The sequence below is a fragment of the Ictalurus punctatus genome, chromosome 23 (assembly GCF_001660625.3).
Source record: "Ictalurus punctatus breed USDA103 chromosome 23, Coco_2.0, whole genome shotgun sequence".
NCBI classification, from domain to species: Eukaryota; Metazoa; Chordata; class Actinopteri; order Siluriformes; family Ictaluridae; genus Ictalurus; species Ictalurus punctatus.
This window is the reverse complement of record NC_030438.2, coordinates 15476043-15502260: the sequence shown is the minus strand read 5'-3', so window position 1 is coordinate 15502260 and position 26218 is coordinate 15476043. Positions and strand designations below refer to the sequence as shown.

Sequence of the window (26218 nt, the reverse complement as noted above, 5' to 3'; positions counted from 1 at the left end):
ATTTAATAGATGCTGTTATAAAGATTTCTTCGTAACCCTATCCAGCACCCTATCCAAAAATATCCAGCCATAATATCTGACAGCACTCAGCAGTGTTTATCCACTGGTTCTCCATCAGGTTCACAGCACTGCCCATTTTCCAACAGCTTCTTGGTGTTTCTTTAGTTGTGTGTCTGCATGGCAGTGCCAGAGGAGATGCCACCTGGGTTTAAAATAAGTAGCCAACCTGAGCATAGTGCTGTCTCTGCGTGTCAGTCTGCCCTCTCTCCACAGAAAACCTTTCACACACACCTAACCAGCTTCACCATGGTATTCACAGTTCCCTGTCTCATCAGTAACAGACACTCCACTCAAATCCCATGAATTGGAGTAACATTGGAGCAATATCTGAAAGAATGAGATGGCAGGGTCGAGCTGTGTGGGCCACCTTTGCACCAATTCCAGCACCATTGTAAAACTCCCTGACATAAAACTGTTCATTTCTTTGCTGCCCCAATGAAACCAGGGGTTGGGAACTCAGGATAAGGGCAATATTGAAATGGACTTCCTTATATATATATTGCTTAAAGGGTGTAAGCCAATGAACTCAATCTACAGTTTATCTACAGGATTTGTGTCCCTCTGCTACTGCATCTCCTTGTAAACTAATGCTACGAAGACTCCAGACTATCCTCAGGCAATATTTAGGAACCACCATCCAACGTCATGCTCCTTTGCCAATGTTAGTGTGAATGACTCAATGCTGCACTCTTATAGAGTATCTCCTCCACCAAGGAATCACTTCATACTGGGGCGTGAACCTCCAACACATGACCACTCAATCCTGGGTAAAGTAAATGCATGTTGCCGAGAGGACGCATCGGGGCAGACGTTCTGGCCTTCCTGGACTATGAAGGTTATAAGCAGATCCTGTGCAATGCGGCGATCGATCTATTACTCCCCCTGTAGTCTTCGCTGGTAAATTATGCTAAAATCGGAACATGGAATTACGTCGTTTCCGACCTCCGTGCGTTCGAGCTACAAAGTTGGGGGGGGGGGTTGGCATGGATGCCTCCATGTTCGTCTTTTCTGAACAAAAACCTTGCAAGCTAACTTTAATCAGTGATGTATATTTAGCTCTTCTAAACAGTGAACTGTATAGTGTGTTCTAGATTTAACAACATAGTATGTCTGTATTTTGATCTAAAGCAAATACTAGTATATACAGAGTAGTTCTATTGGTTACTGTTCATGGTGTGAGCAGCCATGCTGATTTGACATCACTTGCTGAACTCGGGCTTGAGGAAGCTCCCGAAACTTTCCGAGTAGGTATTCAGAGTTGATGGTGAGTTGCCGTTTTTTTTGTTGTTGTTGTTGTTTTGTTTGTTTTCTCCTAGTCCAACTTACAAGTTTTAGTTGAATGCAGCATTAGAGATAGTGAAGGAAGACGGTGTTAACCCGTAGGTTCTCAATCTTGGGGCTGCAACCCCACGTGAAGTCACCTGAGAGGTGTATAGGGTCACAGGACCTTTTTTCCAAACGTTATTTATAATGTAGTTCTATGCATGTAAACTTAATTAATGGTATATTTTACAATAATTAACGGTCACATTATTATTATTATTATTATTAACATTTCTACAGCCTTGAATAAATTTAATGCTCCCCATAAGCACATTTAACACCAGATCACTGCATGCCATAACATGATCTCATGTTACAGAGCAGCTATTCTAATCAAAATAAATGCATGGTACGGTTGGATGCTCTAGCTAGAAACACTACAAAATACAATATTTGTGCTGTATTGCGCAGTGTATGGTGATAATCTTCAGTGAACAGCACGTGGGTGAGATTTCAGTCTGTAACCTACCGCAGCAGCGCATGCTCTGATGTTTGTTAAAATCCAAATTTCGTTAAACTGTCACAGGGTGTAGAAGTGACACTCTCATTGACGTAAGGCCCTTTATGTGATCGTACAGTGGTAATGCATGTTTATAATGAGTTTATGATGAGATGACTACATCGCCTAATCTTTGACTTCTGAAACTGATACGCTGCAGTGCAGTGAGACGCACAAGCCCAGTCCTCTCATTAGACGTGCAGAGGTTTTGCACATCTGTGCAAGCAGTAAGAATGGGATAAAGGATACAGGAATACATGCCTGAAAAAAACAAACATGTTTTAGCTTGGTTTCTGTAAAATAGACATGGTTGCTCTTCTAACTGTGACTCAGCACTAATCAATCTACATGCTGAGCTTACTGTGTGAACAGAATATTCAAATCTAAAATCTCAAGCAGTTTTCCCAAGTCTCCTTGGGAAAATGTCTGTAGGTGTATTTTCTTAATGAATAACTGCACACCACATTAGCGCCGCCCACGATGATTCGTCTCTGTGCGCGACTCGTGGGTGGTTATTGCAATGGTTACTGCCAACATTTCTATGTCACTGACACAAAGTTTTTTTAATGAGAAGAGCTAAAAAAAAAAAAAAAAATTCCTCTCTATCCAAAAATAGTCAAGAGATTTAAAGATGAACTCTAAGCTGAGACAGCCGTTCAGCACCACGGACCAACTGCAGGCCTCCGTAACCAGATCCAGAATACCAATAACATTAATATGGGCTTTCAATCTCGATGAAATCATGAAATGATGGACCACAGACTGCATACTGTGTAGAGGCCTGAACCATAAGTGTCCCCTGTGGTGCTCCAGAAAATGCCTGAGGAATTGTTTTGAGCATTAGTGTTTGAGCATCTCAAACATTAGTGCTACTTTATGATTCTCCGTCCTATAAAAGTCCGTTTGCCAAACCCGAATCAGAGTGAAATGAATACTTTTGGTTCATTTGTTATTTGGTTCAGTTTGGTTTCACGTTGCACATAATTAAAGAAAACAAAAACATACTTTGGCTGATCAGCGAGTAGGGCTGAAAATGTACAGGTAAAACTTTCCTTCACTGGACCAGGGCTGTTTCTGGCCATTCTGGTGCCCTAGTCGAAATTCCTCTTGGTCCCACCAAGAGGTCCTCGGGTGTTATGAGTGTTTGCAGGACTACCAGACCGATAAACTCTAGTTTCTAGGCTAGTTTGGTGTCGCAGCTAAGCTATCATTGTATGGGTTTAGCTGCTACAGTACATTATCTGTCCTTGTGCTCTGCTCATATCATGTTCACGTAACTTGGAACATTCACACACCTTGATTTTCTACTCAGAATGAGAGAGTATTAGTGTTTCAGTTTCAACCCCTTTACTGGTTAAAAATAAATAAATAAAAGTCGGTGTGTATCCATTTTCCCCCCCTCACACTGATAGTGTGAGCTAGCGTTTGCCGAATTGAGAGCTGTCAACCAATGAGACATGAATATGAGTATTTCCACGGATTTTCCTGCAAACCCTTTCTGATTGGTCTCGCCTCCGTTCATTGAAGATACAAAACTACAACACTTCACTCTTCTTTCACTGACGTTCAGTTACGTAGTGACAAACTGCTCACTAGGTGAAATCATTCACTACTGAATTATTTGGGGCTAAAGAAAAAAATTTCGGCACTACAGCCCCGAATGCCCAGGCCAGGTACAATCTTTCTTGTGGGTGGGAGCGGGAGTGTTGGGTTTTTCGCACCAGCCTGTCTGGCACCAACAAACATGTCACATTCAGTGGTCACTGAGATCACACCCCCCCCATTCTGATGTTTGATATAAACATTAATTGAAGCTCTTGACCTATATCTGCATGGGTTTATGCATTGCACTGCTACCGCATGATTGGTTGATTAGATAAATAAATGAATGAGCAGGTGTACTGGTCTTATAAATAAAGTGGGCAGTGTATATTCCTGTAGAATATGTATTTGTGACCTTACCTAACGTCATGATGGACTGAAACATATCTACTAATATTAGCTTCTAATATTAGTATCTAATATATACTAATATTAGCTACTAATATTAGCTTAACAGTAGCTTCTAACTACTTTATACCTGTTATGGTCATTCGTCAAATAATCACATACAGTAAATACTCTGCGTTTGTTTTTATTCTCAGTTTCTTTGCGTCAGGAGGCTTTCTGTCTTCGTGTCAGCCTTAAACACTTACAATAGGGGCTTTTCCACGTACAGCAGGCTGGTGTTCTCCAGATATCACAGGGCACCTAGAGCTTTTCTCGCCTTCACACCTTCACTCTGAGACTACACTGCCAGACTTTATACATGATGCATTGTTACATAAGCTCCTGCTGAGCGAGCCTGTGAAAGAAAGTTACTGTACCTCGGTGTTTCTTTTACTATATACTTTTAAGCATCTTTACCTTTTTGTTTATTTTAAAAATGCAATTTTACTCGAGATAAATGTCTAACTTTGTATTTTTATGAATACAATGCAAGGAACTGGACATGTATAACTAAGAAACGTCCATTTAATACAGACTGGTCACTAGAACAGTGTTGTACAGTGCAGGCGTAATCTACCTACTTAAAGCAATCCCTGCCTGTCACTTACTTATTCATAAACCACTTCCCAACACTGTATTTATTAAAAACAAATAGAAGCCTTTCATTCAAGTGCATTAAAACTGTTGGCACCGTCTTTTCACAGAGTGCACGAGCGCCGGTCTAATTTGACGGCACGCATCAGGGCCGCTTGTTAAAATGCAGCTGATGGATCAGTTATGCGGCTTTAATGGCGCCGCTGTCACAAAGCCAGGAGGGGGGCACAGCGTGCTGCCGCCTGCATTAGCACTCTCCTCTGATTAGACCGAGAGAGCTACCAGGCCAAAACACGGCATGATTGGCAGTGCCGGCGTGCAATCTTTCGAAAACAGGAGACTTGGAAAGTGAGCGACAAAGTCAGACTGCACTTCTTGGAACTGAATTTTAGAACAAAATGCCAAAAATAAATAAATAAATAAATAAATAAATAAATAAATAAATCCAGTCATGAGTGCATCATTATGTTTGATTACGCAATTAATATAACAGCACTGCATCGAAACGTTACTGGAACAAGGGTGTAGTTAACTAGGGAGCAATGAAGCCATGCAAATAATATTTGCAACCATATGTTCGGTCCGTCACGTACGTCCTTTATGATGTCCAGCCACGTCCCATGCGGTCAGCAGGCAATTAACTTGTGAATTAAAAGCTGAAAAGTGGAAGATAAGCACCTCGGCTCTGCTTCAAATATATCTTTTCCAATCTCCCACACTATGGGCTGTGTTACTGAAAACGTGCAATTGGTATTCAGGTCTCAGAATTATCTTTATACTTGAGTGCTGTTTAACATACAAGTCTTAATTATCCGTGATTCAGAATTTGGGACGCAACATCGACAAGCAACTGCACCGATTCCTGTGTTTTAAGCTTCTAACTACAAAAGTTCCGCTTAAAATTCACGTTTTGGGCGATGTAAACATGCAGAAAAACACAGAATGGGATTTGTAAAGGAGGAGAGGTAGTGTGTAAACACAGCATGTGTTTTATGAAGGAATCATAAAGTAGAGCTCAAACTGTGGGGACTTTTTAACGCTAAACCTTAACCCTAACCCTAACAGAGTACGGAACAGATGATGGTAAAATAATGCAACCAAGGGAAATCCTGTCAGATCTTTAACCACCTTTAATGTGAAGGAAATTTTTGCACACCCATGCTATGTACCAGCATGTTTTTAGGAGGTGGAAGGAAATTGGAGGACATGGAAGAAACCCAGGCGGACACAGAGAGAACACAAACTTAAGATCAAATCAGAAAGCTGTGAGGCGGCTATACAATCCGCTACACCACCATGTAACCTGTGTTTTACATATAAATATTTATAAATAACATGCATTACTATCAACAAAGTTAAGATATGAGGAGATATTGGAAATGTAATGGGCTCTATGAGTGACCATCAACTAAATAGTAAATGGTCTGCACCTATATAGTGCTTTTTTCCAAAGCGCTTTACACCGTGTCTCATTCACCCATTCAACAATGGCAGCAGAGCTGTCATGCAAGGCGAGAACTTGCCATCGGGAGCAACTTGGGGTTCAGTGTCTTGCCCAAGGACACTTCGGCATGTGGAGTCACGTGGGCCGGGAATCGAACCGACAACCCTACGATTAGTGGACAACCCGCTCTACCACCTGAACCACAGCCGCCCCTTAACTAAACCATAATAGCATTATTCCTATCATTATTATTTTCTAAGACAAAATCCTGAAACAATCCCCACACTATCCCATCCAAATGAGCTCCAATCGCTGTTATTCCTCCTACTCGTCAACAACAGTTCAATCCTTCGAGCTGGATTTTGGATTCTGCATGTGTCCACACATTCTTTAGTCATTCTCCATTCTCCTGTCAGTAGCAGGGCAAAGCACGATGAATCACTAATCATCAGTACTACATCAGTGAAGAATCCCCAGCAGTCCTCCTCCAGCATGCAGCGAGCTCATGGGGCTGCGACTGACTCAGAAAGGTGAGACAGGCCAGACGCACGAGTCTACAGACATCCGTGAGCGGAATCGATCGGATATTACTCTACATACTAATCTACACGACTCAAGGCCAAGTTCAAAAATGGCGTAAGAAATCTCTGTATAAAATCTGGGGCTGTGAATATCCAGTTACCAAACGACTCCATTCACACGGTAACTTCTTTATGCTTGTGTTCATTTTGGTGTCTTACGGTCATATCAACATGATTTCTATTTCCCAGAATCCTCCGCGACATGACTCATCACTTGACTTGCTTCCTCGTTCTCGCTCCACAATCTTCTAATCACACACATTTGTTTCAGATCAGCAGTTCGATACGTATACACACGTCAAACCTCTGCTCATTGTGAAGTTTCGCTTGTAGCGCATGATTACTGGCATTACTAAGCCTTTATCTTTGTGTGCGCTCTATTCTAGTTTTGACCTTGATTAAGTTATCAAGCTTGCTTTGCCAAGTACTGCGTTTGCCTGAACTTTTGCACGTTTCTGACATCGACTTTGTCTCTGCCCTTTGGGTTGGTCCACTTTGCCAAGAAACTGGCATTTGCATCCAAGCCCCTGTAACACTGTTGCCATAACCTTCTTGTACTCCGTTTCCTTCACTCATATACGTGAGGAATCTTTTTCCTGTTTGGGAAACACAACCTGTATTACCGGATAAAACTTCCATTTACTTATTTGGCAGATGGACTCGAACCTTCATGTCAGTTGTTATGGAGAATAGTATGATAGCCCTGCTTTGAGAGGTCAAGTTACTATTAAATGCGATCCATACCATCTAGGATGTTTTTTTTTGTTGTTGTTTTTTTAAAATTCTTGGCCGTTTTAGGATCATCATAATCCCAGAATTATGTCTTCTGGACAATGGGACGAGGGAGTAGTTTTAGACATTACTTCTTTGAGTAAAGCCTTTCAGTCAAACTTGCTTGATGATATACAGAAATAATAATTCAACAGTTTGTATTCTAAGCATTTGAATGCTTTCTTCACTGCATATGTGGGGCAGTGTGGGAAAACCAATGGATCACTCTGTGGCTCAATTCAATAACAAAAACAACAACAAAAAAAAAGATGAAAATTCAGATTTAGGCTACAATAAGGTTGGTCAACTTAGACACCTCATCTTCAAAGAAAGCATTAATATTCTATTTCGCTAAAGTGATGTGGAAATATTTTCGTTTACTTTGTAATCTTGCGATAACTACTCTATATTGACAAAAGTATGTGGACCCCTGACCATCACAGCCATGTGTGGGCCTTCCCGAAACTGTTGCCTCAAAGTTGGAAGCACACACTTACATTGAATGTCTTTGTATGTTGTAGAATTAAGATTTCCTTCACTGGAAAAGCCAAAACCTGTTCAAGCATGACAGTGCTCCTGTGCACATAGTGAGGGTCATGAAGACATGGTTTGCCAAGGTTGGAGTGGAAGAACTCGAGTCCTGATCTCAACACCACTAAACCCAATTGGGATTAACTGGAATGCTGACTGTGCACCACGCCTCCTCGTCCACCATCAGTGCCCTGCTTCTTGTGCTCTTGGCACAAATCCACACAGCCACGTTTCAAAATCTAGTGGAAAGCCTTCCTAGACGAGTGGAGGCTATCATAGCAGAAAGGGGTGGGACAATTCAATATTAAAGCCCATGGTTTTGGAATGGGATATTCAAGACTCAGGTATCCACATACTTTTCGCCATATTGTGTATCTTCCTGCAAAGAATATGTTGTGTAAGGAGCCAGTTTAACAAACTGCACTGGTAAAAACAGTCAGTTTGCCTTACGATGCCTAAATCCTTGCTAGCTAAGTGGATGTTACGCTTTGATTAAGTTGTTGGATGGCTACATGATGTAGCAAAACGGACATTAGCTTAATCATTTCAGTTCGTAATCAGATACAGGCTGTTAAATCTAACGGATCTTTCAATATTAATCTACAGAAATGCTAATGTTGGACACCTTAAATAAAGCTGGATGGATAATTTAGCATCATATAAATGAGAACATGCTACACGGTTGCACTAGTTTGCATTCACTGTTGACTCGAAGAGCATATTTTGTATCTTAAGGCTTATGAAGTGCTAAATTGGTTGTGTATCAAAGCACTGAAGCAGAGAGGGAGGCAGGAGAGGAAATATATTCGAGTCACTTCATTTCAGCTCAATCAAGCATCACAACCAGTCACACACACACACCTGTGCACGCACACGTACACACCATCTCGGGGGACCCCATGACACACATGTAAACAAAAACACACGATGGAGAGCATGCTTACCTATGGTGTAGCCTCTCTTCAGCTCGCTGCATCTCGGAGTGCGCCGCTGGGAATTGGTCGTGTTGTTTTCTTGCACCTCGATCGTGGTCGTTTTGGCAACAGGTGATGAGGACCTGTTTATGGACAGACTCGGGATGAAACTGGAGAAGCCTTGAGGGGCGATGTCCACCGATTGGGACTTCTTCTTCAGTCTGTTTCAGACAAAAAGCAGAGACATGGACGCTTAGGGTTATAAGCTTATAAGTGCTTAGGATCAGGTTAACAAATATGATCTAGTGTATTCAGGTCACAATGAAAGCCTTCCCTGAACAGTGGAGGTTATTATAACAGCAAAGCGACTCCATATTAATGGCCATATTAAAGACTCCATATTAATGGCCATTGTTTTGGAATGAGATGTTCACGAATCACATGTGATGGTCACACATATATTCTGGCCATACAGTGTATTTGCTGTTAACAAACGGCTTAAAGTAGACTATTTATTGAACTTTTGTTGAAATAGGACCACCAAGGGTTGTAAGTACAAATACTTATACACAAATAGAATGGTTTGGACTGATTTCTTTCTAGCCCAGACTATAGATTCACACAGACTATTGATGACAGTCGTGCCAAGTTGCCCCCTAGATTTTGTGTCCACTGGGACTAATTTATTAAGTCCACGTCGTTGACACCTCCAGAACACATCAGCAATGATTGAGAAGACACATGTGATAAACAATAGTGGATGAGATGAATTTTAAGCAAGGCAATAGGTCACACTTTGAACCAGACAGCACTATCATTTGCATGGACAAGAACAGTCTGTTTCATCGTAGTTTATGAGAACGGAGACAGTCGGGCGCTTGCCTTGAAAGATATCACCTAATGCAAACATTACAATCCATCTATTCGTTCTCTAAATCTACAAAACAGCCACAAGTTTTGCTGGAGCGGTGAGGAGAACGTCGACACTGGCGTGTAATGGGTCACTAGCTGCACTGAGTGACACTGAATCAGATACATACCATTTGCAAAAGGAAACCGTTAGCAACCGAGGAGATAGCGGGAGCGAGCAGGGTACACAGAGATCAAGTTTATTATAGAGCCATGTGAGCTTTTTTAGGACATCAATTACAATTGCAGAGATAAAATGGGCCAATGTGTGTATAAGGTCTGTCCTGCTTATCTGACTAAACAGTCTGATTCACACAAAGTCAATATTGGAAATCTACCTGCTATAAAAAGCAATATGTAGATAATGTACAGTCCAAAAGTCTGGGTTTATCACCAAGAACTGCCTTTATTCCATTTGTTATAAAACAACTAATACAGACCTGCAAAATAATATATTGCTCATACAAAATTCCATCATTAAATTTACATAAATTATTATTATTATTATTTTAAAGTATGTGTACATTTTGGACATTTGATTTTCATTCCAAAAACATGAAAATGGAAAACAAGCTTCTGATTTTCTTTCTGTTTATATATATATAAAGAAACGACTCATTATCCAATTTCTGATTTGTCGTATGATATTGGAAAATGTGAAATAGTTTGTTAATCACTTGCACCACTTTTCAGTGAGGATGCAATTACAGTACAAAATGTATTTACATTCCTGAAAACACGTCTGTACATTTACACTCTATTAGTGCAATGCTATTTGGATACTTAGATTATATTTGTAGTGTAAAATAACAATGAATTATTAACTATCCGTTTCAATATTAAAAGATTTTCAGGAAGCCATCATTTATGCCATCATGCCTTGGGTTAAATCTTACAATGCGGGTAGGCTACAGTATATACAAGGTACCGGGACGCATAGAGTACAAGACTCATCTCTCAACTCTCTAAAGCACAAACTTCCTTAGAGGATTAGTAGATACTCATTAATCTGCAATTATAACAGGAGCCAGGCTGTTGAAAGGGAACGGTCAGATTAATACTATCCTGTCTATGCGTATGAATCTGGTGTTTCTTTATTATTATTATTCTCATCAGGACACCAAATATGCATCAAGTTTCTCGGTATAATTCAGAAACTGATGCAGTTTTATTCCTACTCTTCGAGTAAAACTGAATTTGAATCTACCCTTTGGTGAGTTTCGTTTTCTTCCCCAGTGCAGTTCCTCTGGACAAGTGAGAATGCAGTAAATCACAAAAATCAACCAGTCCGAGAGCAACTAAACGAGGTGGTCAACTGCTCGAATCGACCAAACAGGCTGTATATCTTGTGTGACCGCCTTTTTTCTGTACATGTGAGCTGCTAAAATGAGCCATGAGGTGCAAACTGAACCAAAGGACAGAGCGCCAGAAATGTGACATGTTCTGGATATTTGGATATAAAATTGATCCAATACATAAAACAGGTTCTCCATACTTGGTTGATTTTTGTGATATCTACTCACACTTGGGCAATATTTGTACATCTTTTTCTACAGCTGTATTTTTGACCAATGAATGAATGCATATTCAGGCATTCACACCCCTGAAACAATTCTGTTTTTTATTACATTTTGTTTTTCTTTGGCTCTGGGGCTTTTGTTCAGAAGAATCATGGCTGACCTTGCAATCTGACCCCAGATTCCTAACAAATCGGGATATACAAAAACACTGTACACATTTTTTTTTAAAAATGTGTGCTTACAAATGAGGATGTTAAATGTTCAGGCTGGACAGCCTTCCTACAGGAACATCAGCTGCTCCACAACAAAACCAAAGACAGCACACCTGTCTAATAATCGACACTGTTTATGTCTGGGAAAAATAATCCATAATCCACATACCTAATTGGAATCCATTACGTGACGTGTCTTGTGATAAATGATTACACAGCCTGATTTATGTATTACGAACAGAGTAATTTTCTTTGACTTTTAACTAGAGCTGTGCTGAACCTATCATGCATCATATGAGCCAAGCTAGTACATACACACACACACACACACACACACACACATATATATATATATATATATATATATATATATATATATATATATATATATATATATATATATGTATATGTGTGTGTGTGTGTGTGTGCGTATATTATTATTGTTATTATTATTATTATTATTATTAGTCTACGACATTGATTAAACAAATGCAATCATTGTAGAATCTTCTTGATAATGACTCTGGCTGGCGCATCGCTACTGACGGTCTGCCAAGATTTCTTTCTCATTTCAAAAGTCCATTTGCTGGTGGACTTATGAGGCAACATCACAGTTTTATTATTCAGTTTAATGTATCAGTCTCACATTGCTCACAGTAATGTTCTCCTGTCATTGTCTAGATTAATTTAACATTTCTTCTACCATCTTCTGAATAGAAGGTTCATCATTATTCTTTCAACATACACTCTTAGAAATAAAATGTACCAAACTAAAGGCTACTTTTAATGCCCAATTTTAATGCCCACATCAAGTTTTATATATTACAGACACAAATTTTATATTGTGGATGTTTATCAGGTTAAAATTCAAATTCCCATCCTTAACCCCTCTTTGAATAGGCTACTTTTAACAGAAGGTTATCTACAGTGGAGATTTTCACACGATTGGAGAGGGTTTGATAAATTGCTGCTTATTAGCAGGTTTTAACTCGCATTGGGACACACAGTAGAGTGTAATCTCTCTAGCAAATTAAATCCTTCTTACATAGCGAATACATTAACACATTTATTATGCAATAAGCCCCAACCACTTTTGCTTCAGTGGCCTTAATCTGTGCCAGTGCCCAAAAGGGTTCAGGTTGAAATAGCATCATAGTTTTATATCAGAAACCTGCAGATTTCGATATCCCAGCATCCCACTGCATTCTACCGTTGCACCCTTAAATAAGGTCTCTCCCTGAGGTGTAAAGACAAATGGATGTGACAGAAAATATTAAGAGGCTGCGAGGTATTACAGGCACGGCACGAGCTACTGAAGGAGTTGTAGGAAAAGTGAGTGCAGTATTCTTCCACTTATAAAGCATGTCTACTGCATGCTGAAAGAAAAGTTCCTGAAGGACTGAAGACTCCGACGCCCTCTCATTCATCACCCTCAATCACCCTCTTTCTCCTAAAGCACTGGATTCTCCTGCTGTTACCCAAGTGCTCACTCAGGGCTAAAAAAAGAAGCCTGAACGAGCGAAACAATATTTCCGGCAATTCTTTCCTTCTCGGTGTCAGCCGAAAACATTCAAATAAGCTGACAACTGCACGATTTTAAGTCACCAGATCTGATGTAGAAGAAGTCGTCACTTGGAATAGTTACGCAATAGACACAATGAAGCTGGTGATGAAATCATTTACACAGTATACAGAGGTGAACTATTTTCCATATAAATAGTCATCACTTTCAACACCATGACTGAGTATTTACACTGTAAAGCAATGAGATGATAATTAATCTGAGGACCAGTGCAGGAGATCTGTGCTCCCCTGCCATTATCAATTGTTAATTGCAAGTGGAGCTGAACTCTGGTATTAAAATTTGATGGAAATGTAAAGCACGGCAGGGCATAATGATCATAACAACAATGATGATGATATATAACATTTTAACAGTGCATAAAAAGTGTTTTAATTTCTGAGCTGCAAACATATCAGTCAAGGCATTTATTAGCAGTCAGGTACATATAATTGATCATTAAAGCAAAATGAACAGGTCTTACCATATTATGTGTCTTTATTATACTTTACTGTATCCTGTATATTTAAAGTAATTTACAATGCACAATGAATTATAGTTAAGGTCCAGTAGCAAGAACATGACAAGTAAAGTACAGCAAAGATAAATGCTACAGTAAAGTATAGCAAAGTTACAGTATAGTGATATAAATGATAGTCCATTTACATGATAGATACAATATATACAGTAGTAAAGCACAGTAGAGTACATTAAATACACTACAGTACAAGTCACACTACTTTACACTACAGCACCTTACTACATTTTACTGGGCTTTACTTTATCATGTATCCTTATTGTATTTCACAGTATTATGTATCTTTACTATAATTTATAGCACTTTACTAAATAATGTATACTTACCATACTTCATGGTACTGTACTGTATCATGTATCTTTACAGTATTTTACTATACTGTATCACGTATCTTTACTGTAGATTACTATACTTTACTGTGCTTTACTACATCATGCATCTTTACTTTACATTACTTTACTGTGCTTTACTACATCATGCATCTTTACTTTACATTACTTTACTGTGCTTTACTACATCATGCATCTTTACTTTACATTACTTTACTGTGCTTTACTACATCATGTATCTTTACATTACTTTACTGTGCTTTACTACATCAAGTATCTTTACATTACTATACTTTACTACATCATGTATCTTTACATTACTTTACTGTGCTGTACTACAAGTATCTTTACATTACTGTACTTTACTAGATCATGCATTTTTTACTGTACATTACTATACTTTACTACATCATGTATCTTTACTTTACATTACTTTACTGTGCTTTACTACATCAAGTATCTTTACATTACTGTACTTTACTACATCATGTATCTTTACATTATTTTACTGTGCTTTACTACATAAAGTATCTTTACATTACTGTACTTTACTACATCATGTGTCTTTACATTACTTTACTGTGCTGTACTACATCAAGTATCTTTACATTACTGTACTTTACTACATCATGTATCTTTACTGTACGTTATTTTACTGTGCTTTACTACATTATGTATCTTTACTGTACATTACTTTATTGTACTTTACTACATCATGTATCTTTACATTACTTTACTGTGCTTTACTACATCATGTACCTTAACTGCACATTACTTTACTGTGCTTTACTACATCATGTATCTTAACTGCACATTACTTTACTGTGCTTTACTACATCATGTATCTTTACATTACTTTACTTTACTGTACTTTACTACATCATGTATCTTTACTGTACGTTACTTTACTGTGGTTTACTACATTATGTATCTTTACTGTACATTACTTTATTGTAATTTACTACATCATGTACCTTTACTTTACTGTGCTTTACTACATCATGCATCTTTACTTTACATTACTTTACTGTGCTTTACTACTTCATGTATCTTTACTGTACATTACTATACTTTACTACATCATGCATTCTTTTTACTGTACATTACTATACTTTACTACATCATGTTTCTTTATTGTACCATACTTTGTGTATTACTAGATCACACATCTTTACTGTATTTTACTATACTGTGTTTTACTGTATCATGTACTGTACCTTTACATATCATTGTGTAGCATGTATTATTGTGACTAAACATAACTCCATAATTTAATCTATAACTGTAACACAGACACATGAGCAGACGAACCGGTGTTATTTCCTTCTCCATCGCATGCGAGCAAAGAAAACTACATTTTTCATTTCATCCTGAATTTGTCTTTATCAGTGATCTGTAACTTTCATTTATAATAGATGTTTTCATTTAATAAAAAAAAAAAAACATTCTGAAGCAACGTTTTAGTGCTTGTCCATGCATGCCTACAGTAATCGTGACTCGGCTAACGGTGTCCAGCTTGTACGGGCTATTTTAAATGCAATTACATGAACTGTTTAGGTCCAATCTCATGACAAAAATCGTCTGATGAATGCAGCTGAGTAATGACGAGGCAGGGAGCATCATTGGCCTTTAAATGACAGCAGAATGGCAGAGTTTATTAGATGTATGAAAACTTTGTCCTGCCAATTATGACAAAGCTAAAAATGCTTAACAGCTCTTAATGAAATGTAACTCAGGGAACTATATGTTCTATATCTGTGGCTATATGAACTTTCTCTGGTTTCACTCCAGGGGCCTGCTTTAGTACCCTATTTATTATGATAGCTGTATAGTTGTCTTGTGATTGGTTTGTGTAAATAAAACCAATCTGATATTTGCTAGTAACAGCAACAAATATAATCAAAGCAATGATCCATGTATATGACTTTTATAACATACAACGCATTTCAGACATGATCAGGATCCCAATACCCATAAAATGAGATAAGAGGTTATTTAAATGTCATATTTATATTATATTTGCAGATGATTTCAGAAATCGGAAGATGGTAAGTTTCAACCCGTCTAATAGCGCATAACGGTCTCTGCTACCTGGTTAGAACCTATCTCCCTCATTAATCAGTGTCTGTTAGCGTACACACACAGAATACGGCGGTTAATATTTCCCTTGTGCTCAGCTGCACTATGACATTCCCTGAGTAACGGTATATTTACACAGGGTAGTGTTTTGTAATGACAAGCTTATAAATTACCAAAGCAACAAATATACAGCCAGTATATATATAATAAATATTTCAAGCTCCCAACTGACAACTCATAACCTTTAGTTTTCCGAAACAAAATGAATTTTCTTTAACGATTACTCAATATGCCTCACCGTACGGCCCCTTACCCCTGTTAAAAGAATGTGGCACTATCAAGTGAAAGAACCTCCATGTACAACATTCACCAAACTGGATAAACAGTTCAGAGAGAAGCCAGAGGCAATGTCAGCTACATCTTTTTTTCCCCGCTTGAGTTAGTCTCAGAGCTCAGGTGCACCACCACATCCTCTCTAAATCTGCTCATCCCTCTACATCTATTCTGTGCCACCAGTGGGTATGTCCAGTGACCTGGAAGACACCCACCAGGGACGAGAAAAGAATCCCAGTGAGAAAGACAGCACAATGTGGAAAATCTAGCAGAAGAAATGCAGATCCCATCCAGCCAGAAACATGGCGAAATGGAGGCTCATAAACTAACCAACGTATGAAAAGATACGAAGGAAGCTCAGCGGTTAAAACTCTCAATTACTGATCAGAAGGTTGTGAGATTAAATCCCTGGACAACCAGAGAACAAAATGTTGAGTCATCAACTGGTGGAATTTATTCTTAAATATATGTTGTTTTGGATAAAACAAGTAGAACTTACTGTCAATGACATCAACAGGGATGCTTCCACTGCCAAGTCTAGTCCTTCTCGTTAATTTGCATGTCTGAAATACCCTTAAAATATATTTCAAACAGGAAAAAAGAAAACCTGTTTCAGACATTTGACCTTGTTGTGACCTTGACCCTGTTTGGATCAATTCCAAAATCGAAAAAGTTCATCTGCTGGTATTATATTACAGTATGTGATAATGCAATTTCAACCACTCGTTCTTGAGATATTGTAAGAATCATAAAGCACAGATGGACAGCAGGTACACGGACAACCCGAAAACATACTGCCTTCACCACCATGACGAATACATGGAACTTTACATGGTTTAGGAGACGGGATTAACTTTTCCATCTTTCGTACTTCTGTTCGTACGAAATTAAAGAAAATTCAATCCCATCATCGTTTTTTGTTGAGATACGTACAAATATTTAGTGAAACCAACAACAACAACAACATAAAGATGATCAACCAGATAAAGATGGTTTTGGACCTCAATTCATATGAAGTTATGCTATGATAGCTATAGGACAGCAATTGCCACAAACAGTTTTGCACCCAAGTCTCCATCAGTGAACAGTGGATAAGTTCAACAAAACAGACTTCATGTAAAATCTGTAATGAATTTCCTGGTTACACAATTGCACTATTTGCCCATGTAGTATTAGCACATTCATAGGATTTATTTATAATCGCACTATCCGACATCACCCAGATGAGGATGGGTTCCCTTTTGAGTCTGGTTCCTTCCTCATAACATCTCAGGGAGTTGTACCTTGCCACCGTCGTCTCTGGATTGCTTATTAGTGATAAATTCATGCATGTAAAATTCTGAATTTATATATTCCTGTAAAGCTGTTTTGGGACAGTGTCCACTGTTAACTACAGTGCTAGCAACGTGCTAACCACCTCACATCTCCAGGGTTGGGGTTTGATTCCAACTGCCGGAATCTAACAGTTTGCGGAGTTTGCATGTTCTCCCCGTACTTTGGGGGCCTCCTCTGGGTATTCCGGTTTCCTCCCCTAGTCCAAACACATGCACACATGTAAGCTTATTGGCATTTCCAAATAGTCTGTAGTGTGTGAATGTGTGTGATTGTGCCCTGAGAGGGGTCGGCACCCTGTCCAGGGTATCCCCTAACCTGTGCCCCGAGTCCCCTGGGATAGGCTCCAGGGTGCCCCCGACCCTGTGTAGGATAAGCGGTACAGAAAATGGATGGATAATATAACATATGACAGCATAGCTAAGGGCATTAATTCAGCCTAAGGAAAACCAATTATTTGAGCCCATTTTGGGGCGCACGGTGGTTTAGTGGTTAGCACGTTTACCTCACACCTCCAGGGTCCGGGGTTCGAGTCCCACTGGGGCTATGTGTGCGTGGAGTTTGCATGTTCTCCCCGTGCTGCGGGGGTTTCCTCCCCAAAGACTTGTCCTCGTTGCTCGTCCAAAGACATGCACGGTAGGCTGGTTGGCATGTCTAAAGTGTCCGTAGTGTATGAATGTGTGTGTGTGAGTGTGTATGTGATTGTGCGATGGACTGCGATGGACTTGCACTCTGTCCAGGGTGTACCCCGCCTTGTGCCCGATGCTTCCTGGGATAGGCTCCAGGCTCCCCGTGACCCTGAAAAGGATAAAGTGGTAGAAGATGGGTGGATGGGTGGATGGATGGATGGATGGATGGAGTCGGTTTTGTCTACATACCGGTGCATTCCAGTTTGATTCTGAAAAGACTGTCATACATGCATGCTATTTCATTCGCCTTGGAAAAAAAATCAGCCAAATTCTTAGCTGGTGTGTAGTGCAGCAGGTGGTGCGATTCAGAAGCATGCTGAATGGTTAATATCAATAGGGAGTCAGTAAAGAGTGCATCTTCAATGAGGACTGCAATTTCCAAAGGATTCAAGGATACAATTGTTTGTGTTGATGCCAAAACCTTTGCACCTGTGTCCATATACATGTTTTCTTTTCCTCTTTTGGAAGCCTGTGCTGTTATTTATGTCCAAATGAACAGCTTTGAGATTAGAAATTACTTTAGTATCACTCTAATTGGCTGTTTCTGGTCAATATGTATACAATAACCAGCCTCCATTCCACCCAGCTGTTCCTCCAACAGGGCTGAGGAAATGTCAATCATCTGTGCTTGGCCTATCTATTACTTTCAGAAAGGAAGTAAGAAAATGTAGAGAGAGAGTGAGAGAGAGAGAGATTGTCTGGCTAATCTCCAGCCTCGGCACCAAGAGAAGTAAACACAAGCAACAGCTGCACTCCAAACAACAATATCACCGCCCGCAACAGCTCCCGCCCTGTGTGAGCTCTAATTAAATGCGCGCATCCCATGACGCATCAGGAGTGTGTGGAGCTCTTGCTTGTGTGCTTACATAAACAGAATTTCCCCTACAATTACCAATAAGACGAAATCAGTGAGAAAACAGCAGCATGGCCCTGCACATGCCTGGCACATTCAGCTAGCGAGTGGCTGTGAGCGGATTTGTCATCATGTGACACTGGAATAAGTCATGGCTTGGGTATGAGGTAAGAGGTACTAGATGACAGATGGCCTGTGTGTCTATGATGCTCATATCCATTTCGTTCTCACTTTCACTTTCTCTCAGCTAACATTCGCAGCCACAGGGACTTCAGCCACATGTTAGTCTTTCATCCTAACACTGTGTATCCAGAGAGAAAAGTGCCCAAGGAGAAGTCGCAGTGGAATTAAAAGTGACCTCACTGGTAAATGTCATGTGTCAAATTGCACAAAAAATGGCAAATCTGTCTGCTTCTTGCTGTATTGAGTACAGATGTGGTTAATAAATTACCATAATGCTGCCAGAATCAAATTTCTTCTGAAAACCTATTTGCTGGGTTTCCATTAAGATTGGCTTATACACCAATCAGCCCTTGACATTAAAACCACTGACGGGTGAAGTGAATAACGTTGATTATCTTGTTACAGTAGCGGGATATATTTATTAGGCAGCAAGTGAACAGTCCGTTCTTGAAGTTGATGTGTTGGAAGCAGGAAAAATGGGAAGTGTAAGGATCTGAACATTGACAAGGGCCAAATTGTGATGACTGGGTCAGAGCATCTCCAAAACGGTAGGTGTTGTAGGGTGTTCCCGATACGCCGTGGTTAGTATCTACCAAAAGTGGTCCAAGGAAGGACAACCGGTGAACCGGAGACAGGCATATGGGTGCCTAAGTCTCATTCATGCATGAGGGGAGTGAAGGCTAGCCCGTCTGGTCCGATCCCACAGAAGAGCTACTGTAGCACAAATTGCTGAAAAGGTTCAAGCTGGCTAAGATAGAAAGGTGTCAGTACACAGTATCACAGCTTGCTGTGTCTGGGACTGCAGACCAGTCAGAGTTCCCATGCTGACCCCTGTCCACCACCGAAAGCGATGAGCACCTGAGCATCAGAGCTGGACCACGGAGCAATGGAAGAAGGTGGCCTGGTCTGATGAATCTCGATTTCCTTTACATCATGTGGACGGCCGGGTGCACGTGTGTCGCTTACCTGGGGATGAGACAGCACCAGGATGCACTATGGGAAGAAAGCAAGCTGGTGGAAGAAGTGTGATGCTCTGGAGAACCTACACAATATTAGGCAGGTCATTTTAATGTTATGGCTGATCGGTGTACATCTTAATACAATATTATGATCATAGAAATGTCTCAGAGAATTGTTCTATGATAATTCTGTCATATCGCCCACCCACAGACTCCAGTCAATGAAGCTGGAAGAGAAGCTGAAGGAGGAAATAAAGTGAAGTAAGTTGCTCCCTTCTCCCCAATGAGGCCATGCAGCCTGTGTTCTGCGCATGGTCTGGCAATGGCAGCTTAAACAACAGGGAACCAGGACCAAAGCCAAAACACTTTGCAGTTCCTGGAGCTCATTATTCATCTTTCCAGCCATCATTTATATCATCAGCGAGACTTCCTGTAAGCCTCATGTTTTCCGCAGCTCCTGTTCCAGCTTTACCTTGGTCACGCCCAGTCACTAGACCTCATTTATCAAACTACATAAGAATGAAGTTAATCGTCACTTGCTCGTAAGGAGCACTTACACAAGAAATGTTGTATTCATGAAAACTGAGGTGGTTAAGAAAAACATGTATCTTATGCCATCTCCTGAAATTGTTTACATTTACATATAAGCGGACGCACTAATCTGAGCCTTGATTGATGGGTTTCAAATCGTATAATTGGTTGAGTTACAACTATTTAACATACAGATTAAGCCAATTCAATTGCACACATGAATTTTGCAAAAAAAATAATTAATTGTCTGTCGTTTCATATTAATGACCAAAGAAAGAGATCCAAAACAAATGCATAAATGACAAAAACGTCCCTGCGCCACGCCGTCCGACGTCCCTCCAGAATTTCACGTATCGACACACAGTTCGTCTTCGTTATGGTCCCGTATACAGTTTTGGCCGTTTCGTTTTTAATTTTACGGACGCTTCAAGTGCAGTTAATTATTCGTCATGCTGTACGTGCAAATAAACGACTGCTTGCAGCCGTGGGCTGCATCCCAAACTGCGTACTTACCTACTATATAGTAGCAGAGATACATGTATTTCACCTACTATATACTGTAGTAGGTAAGTACGCGGTTCTGGACGCAGCCGTGCTCTCTTGTTTGCCGTCAAACGGTTGAGCACTGCCGTGTGTGTACGTGTCCTGTCACAGAATGCAGTGAAAACTCCCACACGACGTTAATAGTGTGATTAAGGTGTGTGCATGTCTGTAATGCACGTCGATAACGAGACTAAAACAGGAATACTCCACACGTCTTAATTCCATGTGTCTTTAATCGGATTAAGGTCATCAGAAATCGCTGTTTACATGCTAGTTTCTTAATCAGAGTATTGACTTAATCGGGTTAATATCAGATTATTGTTGTCCGTGTAAACATACTGCTTGTCTTCTACTTTCTTGTCCTAATTATAGTTCCCTAAAACATTTTATTGCTCTTCTGTTTTCTAGTTTTGTCATCTACCTGGCTGATACTATGGACAAAAGATCTTAAATAAGAGAAATTCCGTTTACAGTTCACCACTTCTGACTCCCCACTGATAAACCATAGAGAAAATATATGCGTATTTGTATTTTTTAAATGCTTATAAAGACTTTCTTCATTCAGACGTTATGTAACTGATTAGGTTTGACGTCAATGCTATGGCACCGCTGCCTACCATCAATGGCAAGTGGGAGAGTAATGAAACCCTTGAGTACTGTTCCCAGGACTAGGGGCAAGACAACAGCATCGTGCAGAGAGGCAACAAAAGCCCTGCTATTTTATAGCGGATGTTTTTATCTCCTCTGTGTCCTTGCAGTTTAAGACAAGGCTCTTAGAAGAGAGTTATTGACGGTTAGGCTTGTCAGACTGGGGTTTAGAGACCTTCAAAATTCCTGATGGCTTAATCGAGTGAGGGGATAGCAGGGAATCTAATATAGGCTGATAAGTATTCATGATTAGAGTTAGATGACCGTTAGAGAGCTCTTTATCAGTGTAAATTGTATGCCTTTAAATCAATATACAGTGGAAATACAGAGATGGAAAACTAGGATCACTGAAATATCTATTACACTATCAAAATTACATTTCCATAAATAAAAATCACAAGCCCCAGCATATCATTATATGCCATTTTTGGAATACTGGTGAGATAAATATGATAAAATAATACCAATGACACAATTAAGAGTTCTGGCTTGGTAAAGCTGTACACGGCCCCTCTGTTTCGCTATGTGGACATACATGGGAAAATCAGATCCTATGAACTCTTTGTAAAGTTCAGCTTTCATTATCATAAGCCACTAAATCGCTATGAAGCCGGCATGACAAAGATACAGCCTTTGGAAATGTACGAGGCTGCAAATGAGCTTTCCAGCACGTTTTAATAGACATGTGGGGAGGTGATGAACATATGGTGGTCCATCAATGACAACGCTGCACTCACAAAACGCCACGCTAGTCATGCCACAGTTTAATGGCTTTGCTGAAAGGGACAGCGAGTTGTCGATACCAAGAAGACGTTTTACTTTACATGACAGATGACATGTGCAGGAAAAGGACAGAAAGAAACTCAAATAAAGGAATCAGGCTTCATGGACATGGCTTCATTCAACACTGTAGGACAGGTACATCAGCTCTGAGATGGTGAACATTTGAGATAGTGAACGATTTCAGGAGAAACATGGTTACATGAAGGGACATAACAGCCAGTCATGGCACTAGCAGAGGTTTTACAGGCTTAACTGTAAACAGCCATAAGGTTTATAAGGTGCGTACCAAATGTAAGCCTTCGGAGACAGGGACTGTTCCAATCGCGGCTCACAAATTCGGCCAAATTCGAAGTTATTAAATGCATCGTTCTCGGTGTAGACAAATTCATAGTTCTGATCACTGAAACACGTAGTCTGTAAGTTTCATCAAACATGGCCGACCAAACGGTCACTCTGACGGCGGAGTATGTTTACTAATATAACTGCTTGTTTCCAAGACAGCTAGCATTTTTCCGGTTTTAATTAAAAAGATATGCGTTATGAGTAAGTAAAGAATAAAACACAACAGGGCGTGCTGTTATAAGAAAATAATCCGTACCAGGGTTTATGTTCCATGAACAGCACATCGTGAAGTGTCTCATTCCTTTTAAGGCATTGCCAATGATTGCCAATGAACACCACACTTTTTAACTGTTTAAATTGAATGTTATCGAAAACCTGCCGTACAAGTCCCTGTGAATGATGATGATGATAATAATAATAATAATGAGTCTTTATTGATCACATACATATGCACAGTGAAATTCTTTTCTTCGCATACCCCAGCATGTTAGGAAGTTGGGGTCCGAGTGCAGGGTCAGCCATGATACAGCGCCCCTGGAGCAGAGAGGGTTAAGGGCCTTGCTCAAGGGCCCAAAAGTGGTAGCTTGGCAGTGCTGGGGCTTAAACCCCTAACCTTCTGATCCGTAACCCAGAGCCTTAACCGCCAAGCCACCACTGCCCCGATGAGTTGTGACTATAGAAACGATAACGTATTAGAATTAGCATATTAATATAAACCTATCATTTAATTTACAGCCTGAACGACTGTCGGAACTGATAGATTTAGATTTGAGAATTCGACAGCGCTGTCGTATAATTAATGTTTGTCAGAAGTCATTAAAATGTTCTTTTATCTTTCTAACTTATAGTAAGCTTTATAGATGATCACTCTGAAGAGCTTCCCAAATGCGACGGATGAGCTTCGCTGGACCAGTGATGCAGCTACCCTTCAACAGACCAGGTACAATAGTAAGACCTTCAGAATGGAGCACACCTACAATATCACCAATACATGGGTATGAGGTTATGTTCTGGCAGCCAGATTCCGATGAGTTCATTTCACAGGGATACGTGGGTCATGTCAAAGTGCTAAATGGTAAGACACTCATCTGCTGTGTGTGCTATGTCTGACTACAGACCAAGAATACCCAGAAGTGCACGGATTTATCAGAAATGGCTGATATTAAACGCCCCTAATGCAAAACCACAAAGACCAAAAATATAAACGCAATCAGTGACACCACTTTGGTTATTCAAGATGCTGTTATCCAAATCCGCCATGCCAAATCAAACCGCCTTCATGTCAAAAATATAACATATCCTGAAGCAAATCAAAATCAGTTTGTTTCAATGAGCAGTAAGCCACTGTTCTCTTCTCAATCCACTTTACTGAGATGCTTCTTTCCAGACAAAGCTTTGTGTACAGCTGTCATTCCAGTAATACACTTGTTTTACCATGTTTTTTTGTTCATAGCCTTACGCTGAAAGTAATTTGCTTCAGCTGAGATCGGGGGCTTTGTGGAAACACTTTCAGAAACCAGGAACTCAATGCTTCGAGTCGTTTCACTGCTAGTCTAAAAAGAAGATTTCAAACCATGGTTTCAAATCAATGTGACGGTCTTAAACGTTGCACGATGACACCTTGGTGCATATCGTAATGGCCAAATGCAGTGTATAGAATCTCAAATTGAGCTTATTCAATAAGCCCTTAAACAAACTCCTTTTTTGGTAATATACACTAATCAGTTATAACATTAAAACACCTGCCTAATATCGTCACGTCGTCCTTGTGCCGTTATAAAACGGCTCTGACTCGTCGAGGCATGGACTTCACAAGACCTCTGAAGGTGTGCTGTGGTATCTGGCACCAAGATGTTAGCAGCAGATCGGACTGAGATCTGGGGAATTTGGGGGCCAAGTCATCAAATTGAACTCTGTGTCATGTTCCACAAACCATTCCTGAACAATTTTTGCAGTGTGGCAGGGAGCATTATCCTGCTGAAAGAGTCCACTGCCATTAGGGAATAACCTTGCCATGAAGGGGAGTACATGAAGGGTCTACAACAATATTTAGGTAGGTGGTACATGCCAAAGTAACATCCACATGAATGCCAGGACCAAAGGTTTCCCAGCAGAACATTGCCCAGAGCATCACACTTCCTCCGCCAGCTTGCCTTCTTCCCCATAGAGCATCCTGGTGACATCTCTTCCCCAGGTAAGCAAATCGCACACACCTGGCCGTACATATGATGTAAAAGAAAATGTGATTCATCAGACCAGGCCACCTTCTTCCATTGCTCCATGGTCCAGTCCTGTGGACCATGTGCCCATTGTAAGTGCTTTCGGGAATGGACAGGGGTCAGCATGGGCAATCTCACCGGTCTGCAGCTACACAGCTCCATACGCAGCAATCTCCTTACATTCACTCACTAATAAGAATTTTCTACTGCACGTGATGTCATTTGGTGCTTTTTTCAGCTTCTGGAAAACTTTCCCTATTGCAGGGAAAACAAACAAACAAACAAACAAAATCACCTAGTGTAAAAGCAGCCTCACAAGTGTTAGGTAAAGTGTCTCGCACCTTCTCCTCATGCTCTCACCCCATTGGAATTCGACATTCTTGGATTCTGCTGTTGTGTATAATGCGTCTTATCCGGCTGACTCAGTAACCTCCCTGTTCAGCACTGACTAAAAAGTTTTTTCTTTATTTTATTCCAGTAAAATGCGCCAATTCAGTCTCTGCTCAGTGGCTTGAGGGAAGGCAAACAGGGCATGTCAGTGTTTTATTGAAATCCCTCTATTCGTCAGCAATGAGGAGAATAAACTCACTGCCGATGCTATTTATTTTCCCCAAACATATTAATATGGCAGCAGGAGGGTCTTTCATTCTGATAAGAGACGAGCGATGAGGAGACATGTCGACCTCCGAGAACCTCTTTTATTATGGATGTGACTCTGGGACATATTTCTATCTGGTTAATTTTGCACACACACACGAGCATCAGCAGAATTGCAGTGTCTCAGTGCTCTCCAGTTGCTAGCCACTCTTCAGCTCTCCTGCGCTCTCATTGGTGGAGAGCGGGTATCGAGGGGAAATGCAATTGGATGAGCACTTTGATTGATTTAGCTTGAGGTGCACAAGAGATCGAGTCGCTGCAGAGAAAGGGAGGAGGGCAGCAAACACATACA

At 40.3% G+C, this 26218-nt stretch overlaps 1 protein-coding gene across 3 annotated transcripts in view; it reads right to left on the bottom strand.

The window, feature by feature from the left end:
* Positions 1-26218, bottom strand: part of oxr1a (oxidation resistance 1a) — a 190083-nt gene that overhangs the window by 84430 nt on the left and 79435 nt on the right. For all 3 annotated transcript variants that reach the window (XM_017453056.3, XM_017453058.3, XM_017453054.3), the window contains exon 3: positions 8737-8927. In XM_017453056.3, coding sequence (XP_017308545.1) covers positions 8737-8927 — 191 coding nt within the window. The remainder of the gene's footprint in view (positions 1-8736; positions 8928-26218) is intronic.